Raw genomic sequence first — 20272 nt, forward strand, 5'->3', positions numbered from 1 at the left:
TTGCAGCCCTCCCACATCTTAAAGGCAGAATTATCCAGGATTTCTTTACGTCAGGCTCGTGTTCTTCTGCTCTATTTCCTCACCCGGCTCTTGCTGCTTTCCTCTCCGTGTGCACAGATGCTTACGTGCAGTGGCATTTGGACACTCGCACGCGCACCGACACATGCATGCGAACCCCCCCCCCTACCCCCACCCACCCACCCACGGACATGTAAACATGCGTCACTCTTCATCACACCAGGAAATTCAAAGCAAGACATCTCTGCAATCATGTAAATTTCTTTCAGTTTCTTGTGCTACAGTCCAACCAATGTGTAGCTCCGACGCTGCTTTTTTTTTTTTTTTTTTTTATCCTTGAAGTATAATTCTTTATATGTTTGCCAAGTCATCTTGGCTGAATGTCTGAGCCTCCAGACAAATCCTGGTCTGTGGTGACAAATTTGTGCTAGCCTGTGAAGGAAAAATTTTAGCCACAAGCTATTGGGTTTGGAACATTACCATGTCTGTTCAGGCTGAAACTTTATGACCAGCTGCATGAAATGGCTGAATTCAACATGGTGATCTGCAAAGGGGGAAATGTCTGCCTCGACACCAGGCGGGACAACGGTCACTGTTTTTACACAGGGCGCTTATTAAATGGCACTGTCTGCTACCACTGTGAAGTGCTTCCTATAGCATCTTTATAGCGGTGCGATGTTCGCAGGATATGAAGAGTAAAGGTCGGAAAAGAGTCTCTAATAAAAATAAACTATTATTTTTGTGTCTGCTGAGATAAAATCTGGAGACAAGAAAACACAGTGAGAGGGAGCAGAAAAAGATCCTGTTACAAAGTCATTATAGTGCAGAGAACACAGGAGGAAATATAATTGGGTCCCCCTGGAGATTCAGTCTCTCTCTCTCTCCTTCCTCTCAGGGTGGAGGTTAAATACAAAGGAAACACAATAAAGAGTTAATATCCCTCAGAGCAGCCACCAAGTTAAATCAACCATTTTTACACTTTCTACCAGTGAAAGCATCTAGATCCCATGAAGAAGAATTTATTACTATTAGATCCTTATTGAACTGTGCAGCATGAAACACCTTTACATTTACCTTCCTATGTGGAAGCACTCACAGGACACGGCTGATATGAAGATATGCAACTAAAGCAAACACAGTGAAGTCTGAAGTGTCCGAACACACAAACTAAAGAGGAAATGATTCTAACAGCTGTGATAAATCTGAATTTCCACACTGCTCAGCTCCTAATGTGACCGCAGATAATCAAACATTATGCTTCATAGACCTGTAGTGCAGCATGAGAGTTTTAAAGATACTAAAAAACGCTTCCTGGTACACAGAGCTGCAGGACAGGTACACACAGTTACAGTTTCACCAGTGTGTGTGTATAAAAGCAGCTCCTCTTTCAGACAGTGCATAGAGATAAAGCAGACTGGAGGGGTCAGCATGTCAACAGGCTTTGTGTGCCCTGAGAAAAGGGGGTCAGCTCTCAGAGCTCTCAGGCACGATAAAGTTTATAGCAAGAATCAAGTTGCTGCCCTGAATCTTTTTTTCAGAGACTCAGGATGCCTCCTGTGGACTAACGATCAGTGCGACCGACGTGAAGTAGAAACACAAACTCCACGTATGACACCGCAAGTTTCAGTATATCAGAAACATAGTGTGATCCTTATTGTCAGGTTTTTGTGTTTTTATTGCTGCTAATTTGTGCAAAACTGACACAAAAATGGCTCCTCCTTGGTATATGTTACACTCTGTAAAGCACACCAGGCTGCGTCTGTGCATGAGAACCTACTATACCAGCAAGGATGCCTTACATTATTATAGTGCAACTACTAAGGACAGATTTTGCTGTATCGTTGTGGTATTTTTTTACCTACTTCTTCAAATATGACACTGCTAACTCATCAGATTTTCCACTTATTTCACTGGAATCCTATTGAATTATGGGAGTTTTCTTGCTTTATAATAATGATGTGTAACCATTCAATCTACTCTAACAGCTGCTTTCCACTGAGTGGCACACACCACCTCTGGCATAAAGGCTTTACTGTAGTTCTGCCATAGACAGGTGAGTAAACTTGACACCAGGCCATTCACACACACACACACACACAGAGCTGGCACATACCTTGCTTGTTCTGAGTGAAAGGTCAGAGTTCACAGACTCATGACTTTCTAATCCCACCTGGTTACTTATTTTAATGTTATTCACAGCAGACTTGATCACTTGATCAGGGGGATTTCTGTTTGCCAAGCAGGTCAACACGGCTATTGGCGGGTTTTCAGAGGGCTTAACCAACAACCCTATACACCCGCTCCAGTAAGCCAGTGGAGCTGGATCGTGATGAAAGAGTCGGCGCTTTTGCAAAAAAAAAAAAAAAAACTCCAGAGTGACAGGCAAAGAAACAGGAATCCTCTTAGTGGTAATATCCTGTGGTGCACCTCCATCTGTTGCTCTGCGATGGCCGGCAGTCTAGATGGAGAAAGAGGAGATGGATGATAAGGAGAAGCGCCTAATAGTCTGTTTAGTGTTCTGTGAATGTGAAAAGCGAAACCAGCGTTAGCAGCGTTACTTTCAAACACGCGCCTTTAAATGTCATTTGTAACTTATTTTGCCGAATTATTTCAGCATCTTCTTAAATCATCACTTCACCCAACACTGTGATTCTCACACTCACACAGCAGTGTCACCTGAAGGACATGGAAGCAGCCTCTTTGAGTGGTGATGTTTTTACTTGCCACAATATTGAGTAAACTCCAGTGAACAATATGAAAAACGATGTGAATTCTAGAGAGCATTTAACTGTTCAGTTTTACCTGCTCTATTGTGTGTGAAATACAGACAATTAGATAAGTCTGCAAAGCTGCACGGAACATAGATTGCAGCTTACATAGCTTACTAGCTTACATATTTAAAGACAAATACATACGTTACTGGACAGAATACGAATATATAACACATATATAAGCATATTACACATTGTGTATGTTGTAAATTCGCTCCACTCTCTCGCTCTAGCAAGGTAGCTCCTATGCTAACGTGGCTACCAGACTGAACCGTGTACCAAAATATCAGAATCAGAGTCAGAAATACTCTATTGATCCCAGGGGGAAATTGCTTGCATTCCAGGTGCTCCATGTATACTCAAAAAACAGGTTAGAAATATAAAATAAGGTAAAATAGTGTAAGAAATACATAGAGTAGAAATGTCATAGAGTAGAATAAAAATTCGAAACATTAAAAAACATTCAAGTTAAATCCAGGCAAGTGAAAACTGGTCATGTATAATACAAATACTGCAGTATGCAAATAGCTGTTTAAGACTTTGCACACATTTAGGAAAATATAAATGGGATGGGAATACACATGTACTGATGTTTACTAGTCTCCCATTTGGTGGTGTGTTTGTTTGGCAGACCTTTCACTATTAATTAACATTTACAAATGAACTCACCATGTTGTATAAAAGACTAAATACTCGTGTATATTTCCATCAGATGTTTACAAATGCTTTAGAAGTCTAAAACCAAAAATCATCAGTTTTGTTGCTACTGTGTTTGATTTAAAGAATAATAGCTGTGCTCACAACAAGGTGGACGTGCACACACATGAGCACAGTAGATGAATGGGATCCACAGCAGAATTCATGATACTGCCGTACATTTATTACTGTTTATTTTGGCAATGAGCTTTTTACATTCGAATGGACTCTCAACAGTCTTAAATTTCAGGTTTTCTCCCAGAGAGAACTCTGTTTATTTGACAGGGGCTGACCTGTACGAAGCTCCTTCCAGAGTTAAAAAAGATTTTGTGTCCTGAAAGCAATAAAACTTCCAAGAAAAGAAAAATAAGCGAAGCCATATACTGCACATAAACAGGAATCCGCTTTATCTTTTTTTTTATATTGTAGTCTCCTTCACTTATATCCAGGCAACCGTCCACATTAGAGGAGAATGACCGTAACACATGTAGCAAAAAAATGTATCTTCGGCCCTGAAACTGCGAACCACAGCGTGAACACTGTGTGTGCTGCAGCAACACACAACACAGAGCTGATTTATACCAATGGTTCCTATCAATTAGTCAAGAGCTTAGAGGGGCCGTTAGCATCCAAAAAGCAAAGCCATGATTGATGACTGCCATTTTATCGAGGCATTCATTTCGCCATGACTGTCAGCTGAACGACTCTTTACTGGGCCTGTGTTTTATGCCTAGATTTATTATGATGATAAAAAGTGTTGTCTGCCCTCTGACAGGCCAACACCATGCAGACACGTTCGTCTGTAACAGTGAGCCGGTGGCCCGCCATAAACCAAAAGAAGACACAGGTCTGGAAAACGGTGCGGTTTAGATCAACAGAGGTGAAAGCAGAAGGCTTCAGAGCCTCCTTTCAGTGCAGCAGTGAAAGTTCTGCTGTGTCTGTAAAGTTCACTTAACAGGAAAGTAAATTAAATCCTGCCGAGGCTTTTGGTCTATTTAATTAAAGCCGGAGCAACTTAGTGGGATTGAATTAAATTTTTGGCAGGGGTAAACCAATACGCTGGGAAGGTGGTGGTGGGCGGTTGGAGCGCGGCGATGTGGGGGGGACTATTCATGTAAGATAAACAGTGAGCCCATCTTTTTATCAGGTCTGCTGAATACATGATAAGTATTTTCTTTGTGCCCCAGTTAATTTACGAGGAGGAGGAGCAGGAGGAGGAAACAACAACAACAGCATTCTCTGTAAATAAATACATAAACATTTAAAAACCAGGATAATCTGAGTCAGGTTTGGCTCCTTTTGGTTTGCTTGGTCAGAGTTCAAGACCTGATCCAGGCTAAGGTTAATCCACACGCAAAGGGTCTCTCCAGATTAGAGGAGTCCTTAGCTCGTTCTCAGCACAGGGTCAGGGATCACACACCAACTTTTTTTTTATGGAGAGCAGGCCATTTTATTTCCTCGCTCTTTATCCAGCTGCCCAATGCCGACCGGGGCGCAATACTTCACCGTAAGCCCTTTAAGACTCAAGGTGAAATCGATTCCAGGCCAGAGTGGCCGTTCTGAATGGGCTTAAGTGCAAACTAAATATTCTGAGGGATGAGAGGAGCTCATGAACGGCCGGGACTCATTCTCACCCTCATCAGCTTTTTACCCTCCTCCAAATAATGGCGTGTGTTTGACTTGAGATAACAGAGATGGGCTGAGGGCAAATTCATTTTAAATTAAGGAGCAGAGCACGTACAAAAACACAACCACATCATTAATATTAATGAACACATCAGACGCTCACATAAACATGAACATTTCTTTATATAGATCATGATGTGCTCCAGTCAGAGCTGCTCCACTTTACATTAGTTACTTTAGAGCTGCATTACTTGAAAGAAAACTTCTTAACACTTGAATAAATACATAATAATACAATCATTGTTTATTTCAGTGGTTATTTTAATTATTCATTAAATAAATATATATTAATTAATTAACAATAATATTATTTCCTTTGTTTTTATAATATTTTTAACTATTTTATTTTATTAATTGAATTTTTTAAATTTCAAATAAAATCTGCAGTCATGGTTAAATGTTAATTAAACAAACCCACGCTGAGGTAAAGTCATACAAACTTTCTGTGTTATCTTTTCTTGTAGAACATTTTCTGCTGTTTTTAATTAGAAGACGTCTGGCGATGTTCAGTTTTGAACCTGTAGGTGGCAGTATTGATGCAATGACACATTTCATGGCTTTCAGAGGAAATCCACTGTTATAATGACATAAATGTGAAGGTGTGTTTTTTCTAATGCCTCGTCATGCCATGACACTTTGTCGTGACATTTAAAGGTGCGACTTGAAGATTTGTTTTGACTCTGTAGTAAATTAAATAATATAAAAATCCTGCGTGTTATCTATGATCATTTATATGTCAGAAAAGGATATTTATATTTATATGCTATAAAAATAGAAGAATATATTCAATAAGTAAGTTTTTAGAAATTAGAAAAAAATAAATATTGTAAAATAATAATAATTATTAAATAATTAATTTAAAATATTATTCAAATTATGATGAAACATAAAAACAAACTCAAACTTTATTAAGGATACTTTATGTTAAATTATCCAAATTTAAATGCAATATTCATACAAAGCAAATATTAACATATATTTTGATCTGCTATAAGAAATCTTATTAAACTATATGACTGAAAAAATATGAATATAATGTTGCTCTTTGTAAAAGAATATATTTGAATTTAGAGTTTATGTATGTCATTATTTTAAAGAGAAACCCTTCTGTTTGAGGTACAGTTGTAAATATTAACCACTGTTAATCTTAACAACTGTTTATGAGGATGCTGCATTTTCTACAGCTCATTGACAGAAAATCCATTCCAACATGCACCTTCTGTGCATTATCAGGATGTAATGTTATATATATTATATATCAGGACAGAGTTTATTATTCGTGTGATATATTTTGATGCGGCCGTGTTAAAGGACATTGATTATATGTACACTACTGGACGTTTTTCTTTTCGAACCCGAGTGGACTCCAGCCACATTCAGACATTTCTGCTTTGCATTACTTTTTATTTTATTACAGCCATCGCAGACGTTGTAGCCGCTATAACACAGCGTGGCGCAGAGATCTCTGTGGGCAATATTAGAGGAGTATTCACCATCTTTCACTTCTCCTCTGGCTCAAGTCAATACTCAGCCTGTATGGAAGTCATTAAAGCCAGTTTCTCAGAGCCTCGCCTTTTTTTTTCGTTCCATCTGTTTTGTAGTCACCTGAACATGATCTGAAGTCAGCCAGTCAAGTGACCTGGAATCAATACAGTCCAGCCCAGTGGAGGCAAATAAATCAGCCTGGCTCATTTAACCCATGAGATTCCTTGCTGCATAGCTACAGTGCCAGGGTGCATAATAAGAACGGCATGTTTGATGACAAACATCCTAAACTCCTGTTTCTAGGCCAGATTTGGTGATTTTCTTCATACCATGCAGGAGCCGTTTGTACCCACGCATGTTTAACGTTTTCTTGTGAATCGCATGAGCACATCTGCAACCCAGCTTTTGTTGTCTATCCCCCAGTGTCATGCTTTTCTCTCCATGTATCTTTCCATGTACATCATCACTCTGTGTTTGAAACAAAAGGCCGTTATTTTTCGCATATATTTGTAATTTCTGCAGCTGCTTCAGTGTATCCCTCTCAGGCTCCATGTCTGTCATCATGTCATATAAAACCAGTCTGCGTTTCATTTTTTTTTTTTTTTTTACATAAAGATACTGGAACTTTACCACCAGCTTCTGGAGCAGGAAGCCATTTTATACTACACTCAAGGAAATTTTAAAAATATGACTCAAGCTCTCAAGATGCTCAATAAATTTAGATTTAATGCCAACCATCCCCGACAACTTGGACCTGCTTGGTACAGAGTAATCTCATTAAAACAGCGGAAAACTAATAAAAGTTCTACGCCCTTTGATTATTGATATGCATATTTATTTTAGCATTTTTATTGATTGCTGGAAACTGATTGCCAGCAATGGTGCTGCCAGACTCCATTGTGCCAACCTAAATCAACTTAGTGCAAACACAGCTCATCGTTAATAATTCTGGAAGATTGATGGTGTCATGTTTTGATATTTTTCAAGGACTGTGAGCCAACATTACATCAGTTGATTATGATTTTATAAGAAAAGTTTTACATTCTGGGGACACATTTCACTTTCGCTCTGCTATTGAAAAATAACTACCACTAAGGTCTAACCTAATTGATCAGCAGCCATATTTAATCACATGATTCTTCCAACGTGAAATATTAGTTTTACTACAAATTAGAAGATTAATATTTTCTTCAGCGTGAGTGATCATATGCACAAAATGAGATGGGAATGGGAGCATTTATATTGCAAAAATAAAATCTATTATATATTAAATTACACAGCTGCTTCCAGTGATTGGCTCTGTTTTCAATCACAGAATGAACTGTGACTCACTCACATATATATTTTTTTTTTCATTCTTTAATATCAGAATGCATCATTTTATCACCCGCCTCTGTTTACAGCAGGACCACAGCCATGGCTGGTTTCATACAGTCATAAAGTCCTGCACCGGTCCTGAGAAAGCTGAGGGAGACACAGTCCACAGACTCTCTCTACAGGATACTCAGTTCAAGCTGTAAAACTGATTCATTGCACAACTTATGGAAAAAAAGAGAAAAGAAATCATTTAAAGGCTGTATTATCCTACAAAAACGAAATCTAACAATGTATAATTTGAATATACTGCATGATTAAACACTTAATATATGTTTAAAAACACACAAGTGAAATAAAGAAGTATTTTTTTAAAATATATTTTGCATGTTCTACATAATAACTGCAGTAATTTTACTTTTTTGTATACATTGTGTTGATAGGAGATGGAATAAATGCAAAATATAAATTAAGTTTAATATTAATCACGTGTGCTTAAGGTAAAGTAGATGATATAAATATAAATTGATTCATTATTTAATTTGAAAAGTTGTTTATTGTTGTATAAATTAGTGTGAAATCTAAAACTGCTTATTTATACGTGTTAAAATCAATCATGCAGGCAACCACAACCAGACTTTATATAATCTTAGAATTACAATAAAAGTATGACAATTTACAAACAGGGAAAAAACTTCGAGGAAAAACATGAGCTTTGATAGAAACTGTAATTGTGGAAGGTGTAATTACAGCTTTAAAAACAGGTTAATAAAAAGTTGAACTTACTGTGTTTTCCCCCTCTCGTAGTGATCACCTGTTACAGGCGCCTAAAGGGTCTGTTACTGGCCCATAACAGCTTCGCAGTGAGCCCCAAGGACACGTTTTAGCTTCATCTGATAAAAAAACAAGTGTTATGTCCATCTTGAGCGGCCTGGCAGTGAGAATAAGTTGCTCCATCTTTTATAAATGCCCCACATGGTCCCAAAACACTTAATTATCGCTAGGTAAGGCGGTGTGGACTGTCCTTCTGTGGATGATTGACAGCGGGGTTCGCTGAAGTGACTTTGAAGGGGGACGGGCACTTCATCACCTCTCCGCCGGCTACAACCGTGCTACAAATATTATACCAATTCTACGATGAATTATAATGACAAACATTTGTTTTTAATCTTTGGTAAACTGAGTAGGTAAATGTGTGTCTGAAAGGCGTCGTTGTGTTTGTGTGTTTCACGGTGCCCCCCCTCTGTCTGTGGTTTTTTTGGTTTCGCCCAAACTTGGTTCAGATTTGAGTTGGTTTTCTGTGCTATCTGGAAGCGCTCTGCTGGAGGAGAAGGACCGCCTGTCCCCCTCTCTGCTTTCAGCTGTCAATGGCTTTCTGGACTTATTTTATTTGAATGTCTGGGCTCTTTAAGTGACCAATAATGGATATTCTGTGGATATTATGGAGCATACCGGCCGTAATAGCTGTTGAAGGTAAGCTAATGTTTCCATCCGCACCAAGCCGCATCCTCCTGCCGGCATTCAGTTCAGAGACAAAGCGCGTGGATGAACATTAATTTGAATTTAAATCAGTTTGCTGCTAATATCAATATTTCTTCATGTTTACGACACTTTAACGTAACATATAGAGTCTGCCTGGGCTGTCGTTGGGTGATCGTGGGACACAAAAACATCACCACGCATCTCGCAGGTAACCTGTGAGAGATGCGGGTTAATCACGTTAATTATAACGCAATAAAAACAATTGCGGGCTTTTGTGTAGCAGAGCGAACCTCCAACCAGGTTAGAACACCACAGCCAGGTGGGGCGCATCCATGTGTGCGCGTCCGTGGTGGTCACACACTTGGTGACGTCCCTTTAAACACCTCATCGGTGTGTTTGAGACAACATATGAGGGGCAACAAAGCCAAATAAAAACACACACACACGCTGGACATCCAGGAGTTGAAGTCACAAAAGCCTGTGGTGTGGTCAGTGTGCTGTCAGCAGCAAAGAGCAGCAGTCAGCGTGGCTCAGCGCACAATGGGACAGGTTGAATGGGGAAAATAATCCCTATTATACTGTATGTGTTTACAGTAGTATGTGTGTGTATGGGGGTTTGACCACAGTGTTTAAATATGTAACATCACTACCACACATAGGGACAATACATCAGTCAGGGCTTGGTCCTTTAAAAATATTGTCTGCTTTAAGGTGTTCTTTTTTTATTGTAATAGTATTTTTTTTAAAGTAGATGGGCTCAGTTTTGTCTCAGTGACAGGTCAGGAGACACTCACCACTGAGAAGAATGTAAAGTGTCATTTATTTATAAAGTCTATTTTCGGGATGCTCCCAGAAAACAAATGTGTCTTCTTCCTTCTTCCTCTGGTCAGTTTAACTAAAACCTCATAATTACAGGTGGAGCTAAGAAGCTATTTTAAAAACTCAGCCGAAATGTAGCTGCAGCATAAAACGACAACAGAGACAAAAACAAAAAGAAAATATTTCTATCTTTTTTGTTTATTGTTAAAAAAAAAAGAAGAAGAGAGAATTCTCTGTTTGTAGATCTTCCAGGACTTCCATGGCACAGACATGTGACAAATGTCATGTGAATTTGTGTATTTGTGTAGACAACTTATGGTTTCACTTTAGTTACATATCCTACACCTAGGAAAATACATTCTTCATTCTGTGACACACTGGCAGCTTTGTGTAAAATATTAAAAATGTGTTGCAAAGGTCACGTCAAATTCATTCAGGGCAGATTTATTATTTATGTGTGCGGTCCAGTTTTATCCAATTCATGCAGTCCATAAATTGTAATTTGTTTATTTACACTTTAGAATATATTATCATTTATTTCAGTCATATTTTACAAACACAATATTCGCAATAAAAGAATAACAGAATTCGCCACAGACTAGGCTATGTAGTGATTTTGTGTGAAATACACTGAGTAAAAACTAAATCTAATAATAGGTGACAGTGTACCATTGTCCAAAACATATGCGCAATATTCTCTAAAATTTGTTTTCATTTAATTACTGGTATTATGGTTATTTAATTTGGATTAACATGGTTATTTATTTTGGGATTTTTATCCCCACCAATCTGTCCAAGAAAAGGGAAACACAGGATGTGAAAAATGCCAAAAATAACAACTAATTCACACTACACAGTGTCCCACTCCTGCTTGTTTTCTCTGTCTCTCTGAAATGCAAACATAGCCCTGGATACTGTTTGTCTACTTGTAACATTTACAGAGTGAAGAATAAGTGAAAGCTTAGGGCATACATACGCCAACCGGCATGTTTTCCAAATGGCTATTTTCAGCACACTAATACGATTCTTGCTCGTTAAAGAAGGATGCTGCTGATGGTTGGTTTTACCGTACAGTTTTGCGAGCACCTTTTTGAGTATGCGTCGCTTCATTTGTGATTCGGAAACCAGCCACCTAGTTTCGTCGCCATTTCTATACAGGCCACCCCCCCCCTCCACATGCTCCCCATCCTCATCTCCTCCTCCTCCTCCTCCTCCTCCTCCATTTTACCCTATGAATCACCCTAGCCGACTGTCCAATGAAGTTGCACGGATGGCTTACGTAGGAAAAATAAAGAGTTGAAAAAGAGGTCAGTGCAGCTCTAATCCGAAAAACAAAAAAAAAAAGTCCCAGCACGCACCAGAACGGAACCCTCCGGTGGATCGTTTTTGACACATTTAGTGCTAGGACAGACATTTCTTCCCTTTTGTTATTTCAATAAGCACTGACATCTTTCCGTATTTTATTTTTTTTTTCCTGATTAATATTCTTGATCGTCAAAGCGCTACGTATACGGTGAGAACAGTTTGGTTAAAAACTGCATTACCTCAGTGTAGTAGCAAACATGAAAGGGCTACTTGTTATACAAATAATCAATGAATCAGGCAGAGACCGTGCTGGAGAGGATTAGAGGATTAAAACTGGGGCCAAACTTAAGAAAATCCAAGCTGGGTCCCAAGTGTCCATTTAGCAAACAGTATGTCAACACTACAAACCACGTTAAAGCTGTAATGCTGGATATCGGCCTTTGATTTTTTTTTTTTTTTTAACGTATTCCTATGTCCTCCTCTCTCTCTCTCTCTCTCTCTCTCTCTCTGGTCAGCATCACCATGGTGGACCACTTATAAATGGCGTTCATTCATCAGTGGCATTGAACCACCATTTTTCAGAGGCATTTAATTCACCCTGTGGAATGTGAAACAACTTTAAATTGTTGATTAGTGTTAATGTTGGCTGATGCCATGTCTTATTGGTTTGGTTAACAGGAACAGACAGGCTCTTTTGGAAAATTAATGGACATACTACTGCCAAGGAAATTAGCCCAGCTATGTCAAACATGTCTATGAAAACACACTGTGGATTTATCCCTTCATTAGTTCACCCATTCATTGTCATCAGCGCTCTCTTTGACAGCTGTACCAGCAATGGCGGCGCTCATCTAATTCAGTTGAGTGGAAATTCTCAGATTCATCTCCAGCTATAAACTTGTAGTAGCCCACATCGTTCGCAGGAGATGAAATTTACTAGACGGATCATTTGGCTTTTCCGTTTCCCCTTCACCCCCTTCCTCCTTTCTGTTGTGGTATTACAGTTTGTACTGTGCAAACACACAGTGAACGTTTTTTCTGGGAGGATTGGTGTTGCTATGATGCCACAACAACCTCCCTCCTCCAGACTTGTTTGCAAGTTGTTGTTGTTGGGGTCAGCAGGATGATAGATCACTTTGATACAACATTTTTTTTTTACCACTTCTGTCTTTGAAGCAAACATAATGGGACAGAAACCACAGCAGAGGATGGTGAAGTGGGCTAGAATGAGATCACAGCATGGAGTCTTTAAAAAATGTCTCGCAGATTTGATTGCATTTCAATATGTGCTGCATTCCTTCAGCGCTCTATTGAGCACTGGAGCCGACTCAGTTGGCAAACACTGGCCGAGTTGACGTGTTTTTTTTTTTTTTTTTTCAAATTTCATTTGCTAAATTACAATCTTTATACTACATTTACGTTGTGTGTTATTCTTTTCTCATACAATATAGGACAGCCTGACTGTTCAAGAAACTACTATGATTGTTAGTGTTTGGTAAAGATGCTTTCATATGTAAATGCAGTGGTTGTTTCTGACCGGAATTGTTGTGTAAGGAATGGACATGTGAGTGTAACATGGAAGCATTATGTTTTGTGGAAGAGTAACAAAAGACAGACGGGGGTGGGTTCTGAAATGGGATTAGATAAAGGTAAAATGAGCGACCGTATACAATCCAGTGTTTTCTCAGTCCACCCAATGAGCAGATGCAGGGAGCTGGCCTGCACGCCAACCGCCACAGTAGGCTTTCACAAAGAATCTGTCTCTATTCAAGCCTTAATCCATGCTGCCGAGGGCCCGGGTATTGTCACTTTGCATGCAAAATTTCAATTAGTGCTGGTACCAGTTGTTTCACTTGAAGGGGGAGGGAGGAGGGGGGGGGGGTCACATTTCAGAGACATCTATAACTACCTTTAGGGTGAGATTAAGGCAGAAGTATCACTGATTAGAACATTTTCTGCTCCCTGCATTGACGCTGGGACAGAGCTGCTTTGCTTCACTATGACCACTGTGTGAAGCAGAGAAGAACTTGGTCACATTATTGGAAGTTTATTAATTTAGAGATAAGCAGGAAAAGCTAAAGCCTAGTGTTTCCCATAAGTCTGCTCTGTTAAAACTCTCACAAGGGGAATTTCCGTTGTTCGTATGTTTTTTTTTCCCCAGCTGGCTCTGCAAGCAAAATAGTTGCATACGTTGCTCCTGGCATCAGTGTGCTCAACCAATTTAACTTAGATTTGAGTCCAACACGTGATGGACTGTTTGACACTGTTTCCATGCTTTCAGCTGTTAAGCTCCGAGTGCCGTGGTTCACTGTGATGAACCAACTCTACTTTCTCCCCTTCTGTTAAAGGTTTCAGTCCACTAGAGGGGATGCTAAAATGGCATTTTAGCTTGTGGGACATATTAAAAAAAAAACCAACAACTTAAAATAGTAGATTTAAAACAGTGCTGAAGGCTTCAGGGCGTCACATGTGAGGACTTGGAAAGAAGGTCATGTGCTGCAAGGTCAGGATTATACTCCCTTGTGGACGTGGGTATAGACAGCTGCAGATACTACAGATGGGTTAGTTCTTATTATACTGCTACGTCCACCTGGATGAGGCATTCCATACATGCACAGTAGTTTATGTTGAGATTCACTTGCTTCTTTTTCCCCACTTGGTTGTCCTAATATTTGTTATAGCTTTTCAGTTGCCAGTGGCAGTGCAAAGCCTCAGTATTACACTTAAACATAAAAAGAGCTAGTACTAATACATTGACTAAAATTGGATTCTCTTAGGGAAGTGGTGCAAAAATGGAAACATACCTGATTTGTTCAACATGGGGGCTGATACAACAAACTGACATGTGTCCTTGTATACACAGGAAACCTACAATCACACATCATTTGTCATGCGTGTCCCTGTAACACAACTTCCACAGAACTATGTGCTCGGGTTCTGTATCATATTAATACAAGTCAAGTTCAATTATAGGGGGAAGGATCAGCTTACCGGGTACTTGTGTTCCGAATTTAACTAACACGCTGGGTACTACTGCATAATACATTGAAAACACAATATAACTTACTGAATGACACCCTCAGTAGCCAAGCCAAATCTCAACTGTGTCACATTGCACAACCTCAACAGACTGTAATACTTTGTATTACTGTCAAGTTTTGTATTCTGTTGTGTGTGCTTTACAGTAAGGCTATTAATGCAATAACCCAGATGTTCCCTGCATCAACATATTCATATCCTGCACTTAGAGTCACTTTAAAAAAATGTTTTATGTCCTTAAATAAAGAACAGGTGTCCCTTTGATCTATAATCAGACCTTATTAGTTTGCAGAGACCAGATGGTCAGATGAGGCTGCTTCTTGATGCTATCTGAATATGAAAATATTTTCAGTCAACAGGTGTTTCAGATCTTTAAATGTGTCGCTCAGCGCTGCCAGTGCATAGCAACAAAATGAAAACAGTGGAGTCATTTAAAAGCAAATATGACGTGGATTTCTTCCTTTAGCTTTCAAGAAAACAGATTGTAGATAAACAAGTAAACATAAAATTCACTGCAATTACTTTAGCTCTAAAGTTCAACTCTAATTAGTGAGATTCCTGCAAAATTTTGATATGAAACACACAGGAATTATTATGCTGTGAAGCACAGTACAAAGCTGTGCATGTGTTGTAATGCTGTTCCTATCTGAGGAGCTAGAGCTTCACTTTGTATATTTGCATGGGCAGAAAATCATTAATAAAGAATAATAAGGAAATTATGTTTAAATTAATGAGAGATGATTCTCCAAACAAGCTATACACACCTGCTTTCTACTAGTATTAGGACTGCTGATATCAAAATAAACCAAATAAACATCTGCCTGTAACCCTACTGTTGTAATTAGGTTGCCTGTCCACACACACATTTTTACACAATTTTATTCACAAGCAATTATCCAAAAACATAATTTTACTTTGCAAAGTCTATGTTCCAAATCCAATATTATTTGCAACGGTTGCCTGAGGCCTTTGCCAAGCGCAACCCGACCTCTGTTCTGAAAACAGTATATCAATTTCAAAACAGGCCTAGCATAGAATGTCTATTTCACTGTGTTCACATATATCAGTAAAGATACTGTGCACTATGAATGGTGAAGAGATGCATTACATAAAAAAGTATTATTTAGCAGGGATCAGATGAATTGCGGGTCTTGAGGCTTGTTTTCCTTAAGGATAGGTGTGCCGTTTGGTTAAAGGACTATAATTGTTTCAGTGTGTAGGTGGCAAAACAATGCGGTCAAAAAGTGAAAGAGTCTGACTGAGACTATTATGGCGCATAATAGTGCTGCTAATCCTAACAATTAAATGGGTGACAGATCAAACTTTACTCACTGCTGTAGAGCAGATTTTTCTTTTAAACGACACAGTTTTACAGAAACATCTGTTGTATGTTACCTCGTCAAGTTTGTGGTCCAATACTATAAATTAATGAACTGACTGTACCTCAGCAGTTAAATGGGAGTTTTTCTAAAGAGAGACTAGTTTGTAGTGTTACAGACAAAACTTGCTTTACCTCTCTGTAACCTTTCTGATATTTCACACAGGAATCTAGATCAAGGATGTTCTTATATTCTGCTATCTTAATTAGCACATGTTAATTGGCATTGCACAGTCTCTTGGTAAGTCATATTTATTAGGGGGAGCCTGATTCATCCTAACCCGCTGGGAATGGAAATCATTAGGGGACAGTGAAATGTATTTCCAGACATTTTTCATAACAAGAAACACAATCAAAATGGCTCTGTAACATCTAGGCCTAATTTGCGCTGTGGAGTCTTTGTGCACATAGTTTAATTTGATGGAAGTATCACCCATTATGTGGAATCTGTGAATTTCACATCGTTGTCACTGTGTGTTACTTCATTTTATCCAAGCCTGTTCGAACGTCTGAATCTGAGTTCTCTCAAAAATCAGCGCTGGTCGATGCGAGTTCCGTTGCTGTCACATCCTTCATATGAACATCGAGACATGCACATTAACAATATGGCGCTTATAATATTAAAACAGGCAACTACCGAGCTAGGACGTGGGGGGGAGAGAGCGAGAGGGAGGGAGGGAGGGAGGGAGGAGGAGGGAGAGTGTACCCTGAGAGAGGTCAGACCTCGTTTCAGAGACCCCCAATCCACACACACCCCAGGTACTGTGACACTGCCTTTATGAGTGCGCCGGGAGAACACAAACCCGCCGGATTAGTGTCTGTCTCTCAATGTCCCCGGGAGCAGAGCCCATCGGCCGAGACAAAGCAGGGCTGATTGCGTTGTCATCTGCATCACAAAGGGAAGCCTTTTCTACCTGAACCGCTGCCTGTGTGCCGTGCTACACATTACATCTATCAGCGACTCTGGACCCACGTGACATCTGCCTTTTGTTTTTTGTCCATCTCTGTTTCTCCCCCCTTCCATTCTCTCTCAGCGGCCCGCACCGTCTGTCCACCCTGGCCCATATCAACAGCGAGACCCCCTCCCCCATCCCTTTGATGGAAACTAGCTTCTTAGGCTGTAGCTGCACTGCTTCTTTCTGATTTTGCCGGTAGTTATGTGCTTAACACAGTGTGCATCATCTTCTCTTGCTACAAAGAGCCACTAACACATTTGTTGTCTTTGCTCATCCCCCCTCTGGGTCTTGCTGCTTGCTGCATCTCTGCTCAGCCAGCATGAACACACATAAGACAAAAGCCCAGTCTCTTTCTGCCAGACCCAAACAGGTCTCGGTCTCACTTGAACAGAGAGAACACTCTAGCTGAAGTGCTGGCAGTATGCAGATGTGTTTTATCTGATTACTAGGCAGCCACTGCTTCTCGATAACCGATGACTGTTGTTTTGTTGACACAGTCATGTCCAGCAGCCATAACAGACATATCAAGCTCTCATCTTTAGATTAACTTCTATGTGTACACGTTTATCATAAGCCCTATGTTGGCTTTTACGTGCTTTGCTTGAGAAATTACCCTTTAAAGTCCCTATCTCCCTTCCATATTTTATGAGCTGAATATGCACCAGCACTTTTTATCCCATGGAATAACATTTGTAATTTGTTCAGGATGGAAAACAACGATGTGGGAGCTTTCTCAGGCATGATAACTGATGATGAAAGTTATTTTTTTTTATATAATCTTTCATTTGAAATTCAATAGATTAAACAGGGTATGCCATTTGAAAAACAGACGAAGGGAGGAAAACGAAGAGAATGACTTTTTGTGTCCTCAAGTGTGATAGTTGGTTTCTATTCACAAGTAATTGCATTAGCTCAGAGAATAGGGAATTGACATAAGGCAATTAACTGATTTGGCCTTTGGCTGTGACTTGTCTGGTTTTAGAGAGCTGGAGCTCGTTCTGTATTTTCATAGAATTATTTGGAACTTGCGTTTAGTGGGTTGCAGAACATTGTATGTAAACTGTATTAATGCAAGACCATGAATTTGAAAATAATTTTGCCAAATAAGCATAGCATATAGCGTCCATTGCTGACAGATAAAAAGTTATGTAGCGTCCTCACTGTAGCAGAGTGAACACACTTAGTGGTGGTTTACTTCTAGATTAGAAAGGACACTCAGCCTCAATGGTTAATTGCCAAAAGCAAGTGTGCAGTTTTCATTTTAGGAAATTGGCAATGAGTGTTTTGCTAATTCTTTGTGTGCCTAAGATCACATGTGATATATTTAACCCTTTGGCACTTTACATCCTGACCTAAATAATGTACTGAAAAGCACAAAAAATATGGTTTTACTTATGATAGCAGGTAAAATGCAAATCAAATTGAAAAGTTAAAACATTTTAAAACAACACATAAAGACAGTGCAACTTTTTTAGAACATATTTGCAGCAATGTGTTTATGTTGTCAAGCTTACTAGACAAAATCAGTGTAGTATAATTAAAAAAAATGTAAAATTCAACATTGAAATGTCCAAATTGAAGCGTCCAAATTTCAATAAGGAACTTTAAGAGATGGTCCACACACATGGCAACCAGTATGCTCCAAATGTGTTGGTAATTGTTGTGGTATTGTTGCAGTCCTCAGTCCTATGGTTGTGTACTATTGTTGTGTATTAGCTCTTTAGGGTGATGGTTACAGCTTGTTAATGAAGCACATTTAACAACAGTTTCTCTTTTATTGTAGCACAGATTTATTGACCTTTCAGAATGAGGGTTTTGCATGGTGATTACATTATCTAAGTTCAGTACTGTGCTTGGTGAAGGCCTGTTTTTTATCTATAAAGAATTAACAAGAACCTACCTTGCAAGTGAATGGCTGAATGTCTCAGCTTCTTTACTCGTTCATTAACTAAAGAACGGTAATCATTTTCTTTAACTCAGTCATAGCCTTGCAATGAATTATACCGTGCCGTTAGTTTTAACTGTGAGGATTAAAATTTTATGGGCTGATGAAAGACAGGACTTTGCATTTTTCTCCTTCTGTGTCTTCATCCCACCGCCATCAGTCTACCGTAGGTTACGGCTCCAAAATCAATAGCCCAGACTCAGCAAAGATTACACCCCTATGATTGTGTTTATGGAGCCCTATCAATTGACACTTCATTGTAGTTGTTTCATATTCAGCAAAGCCGATGATAAATGCACCATTTGGGCAGGGAAAGCTTACCTGAATTTACATAATCACTTGTCTGAAAATGGATCGAGTGGCAGGAGCAATCAACAGCATCTGCCACACTCACACTTGTAAGAGCCCATGTTATTACAATAACATCTTGTTCCCTCCACCCTCTTGTTCCAGCTAACCATTCATTGTTATTTTATTCTAATTTCAATCCTGCTAAAGATTTCAGGCAGGAAATACTATCTCTAAAACACATGCCCACAGTTCTATAGAGCTGCCAAAGAAAGACCAATACACGTCCTCTGGGGTCAATAAAACAATGTCTGGAATCACAATGCAGCCATGAGGTAACGTGGCTTACAAAACGGGAGCCAGGTATATATGGAGATGGTGAAATGATGACTGTTTTCCATGCCTTCTTCTGGCAGGGGCCTTTCGAGTAGGAATCACAATGGATCATTTGGGAGGGCAGCTGGAAAATCCATAGAGAATCTCAAGGGAGACCTGCTGTGCCTGTGAAATCAATACAGAGATCCAGCTGAGACCATTAAATGAAATGAATGTTATATGATAGGGTTAAACATGTAGAATATTATTATTCATAGAGTCCAATAGGTTTTTCATCTGCACATAATCCAAGCAGGCACGGACGTCAATAGAGGCACCACAGATCCTCATGCACCTACCATAATGTACATACATGTAATTCATCATGTTTCTGACCTAATGTCAAAGAGGTATATGTAGAGTGGGCAACTGATCATGTTAAACTGAGGCTTTATTTGATATATTTTGATATAGTTTATTAACAAATAAGGAGCATTATCACATGTATCATAATAGCTTACATTAGAGTAGAACTGTGCTGTATTAGAGTACCGCCATTTTCTCAAATAATCAGTTAATTGTCTGAAAATAAGAGAAAAAAAGAGTAAATTTCCTAAGCACAATTTAAATTTAACAATTCCAAACTTATCAAGTCTACTACCAGAAATAAATGAAAAGCTAATAATATAAGCATAAATATAAGGGCTGTAGTCATACTGAGATGCTGTGTGAATAGCTTTGGGCAGTCCTTGAGCAGTCATGTTGCACTGGCAGG

At 39.2% G+C, this 20272-nt stretch overlaps 1 protein-coding gene across 3 annotated transcripts in view; it reads left to right on the forward strand.

Moving 5' to 3' along the window:
- Positions 1-9292: 9292 nt before the first annotated feature.
- ephb2b (eph receptor B2b) overlaps positions 9293-20272 on the forward strand; it is a 115846-nt gene continuing 104866 nt past the window's right edge. For 2 of the 3 annotated variants that reach the window (XM_028405031.1, XM_028405030.1), the window contains exon 1: positions 9293-9443. In XM_028405031.1, the coding sequence (XP_028260832.1) occupies positions 9392-9443 (52 nt within the window). In that variant the 5' untranslated portion in view covers positions 9293-9391. The remainder of the gene's footprint in view (positions 9444-20272) is intronic. The other variant, XM_028405027.1, reaches the window with a different exon arrangement.

This window comes from Parambassis ranga, chromosome 5 (assembly GCF_900634625.1).
Source record: "Parambassis ranga chromosome 5, fParRan2.1, whole genome shotgun sequence".
NCBI lineage: Eukaryota > Metazoa > Chordata > Actinopteri > Ambassidae > Parambassis > Parambassis ranga.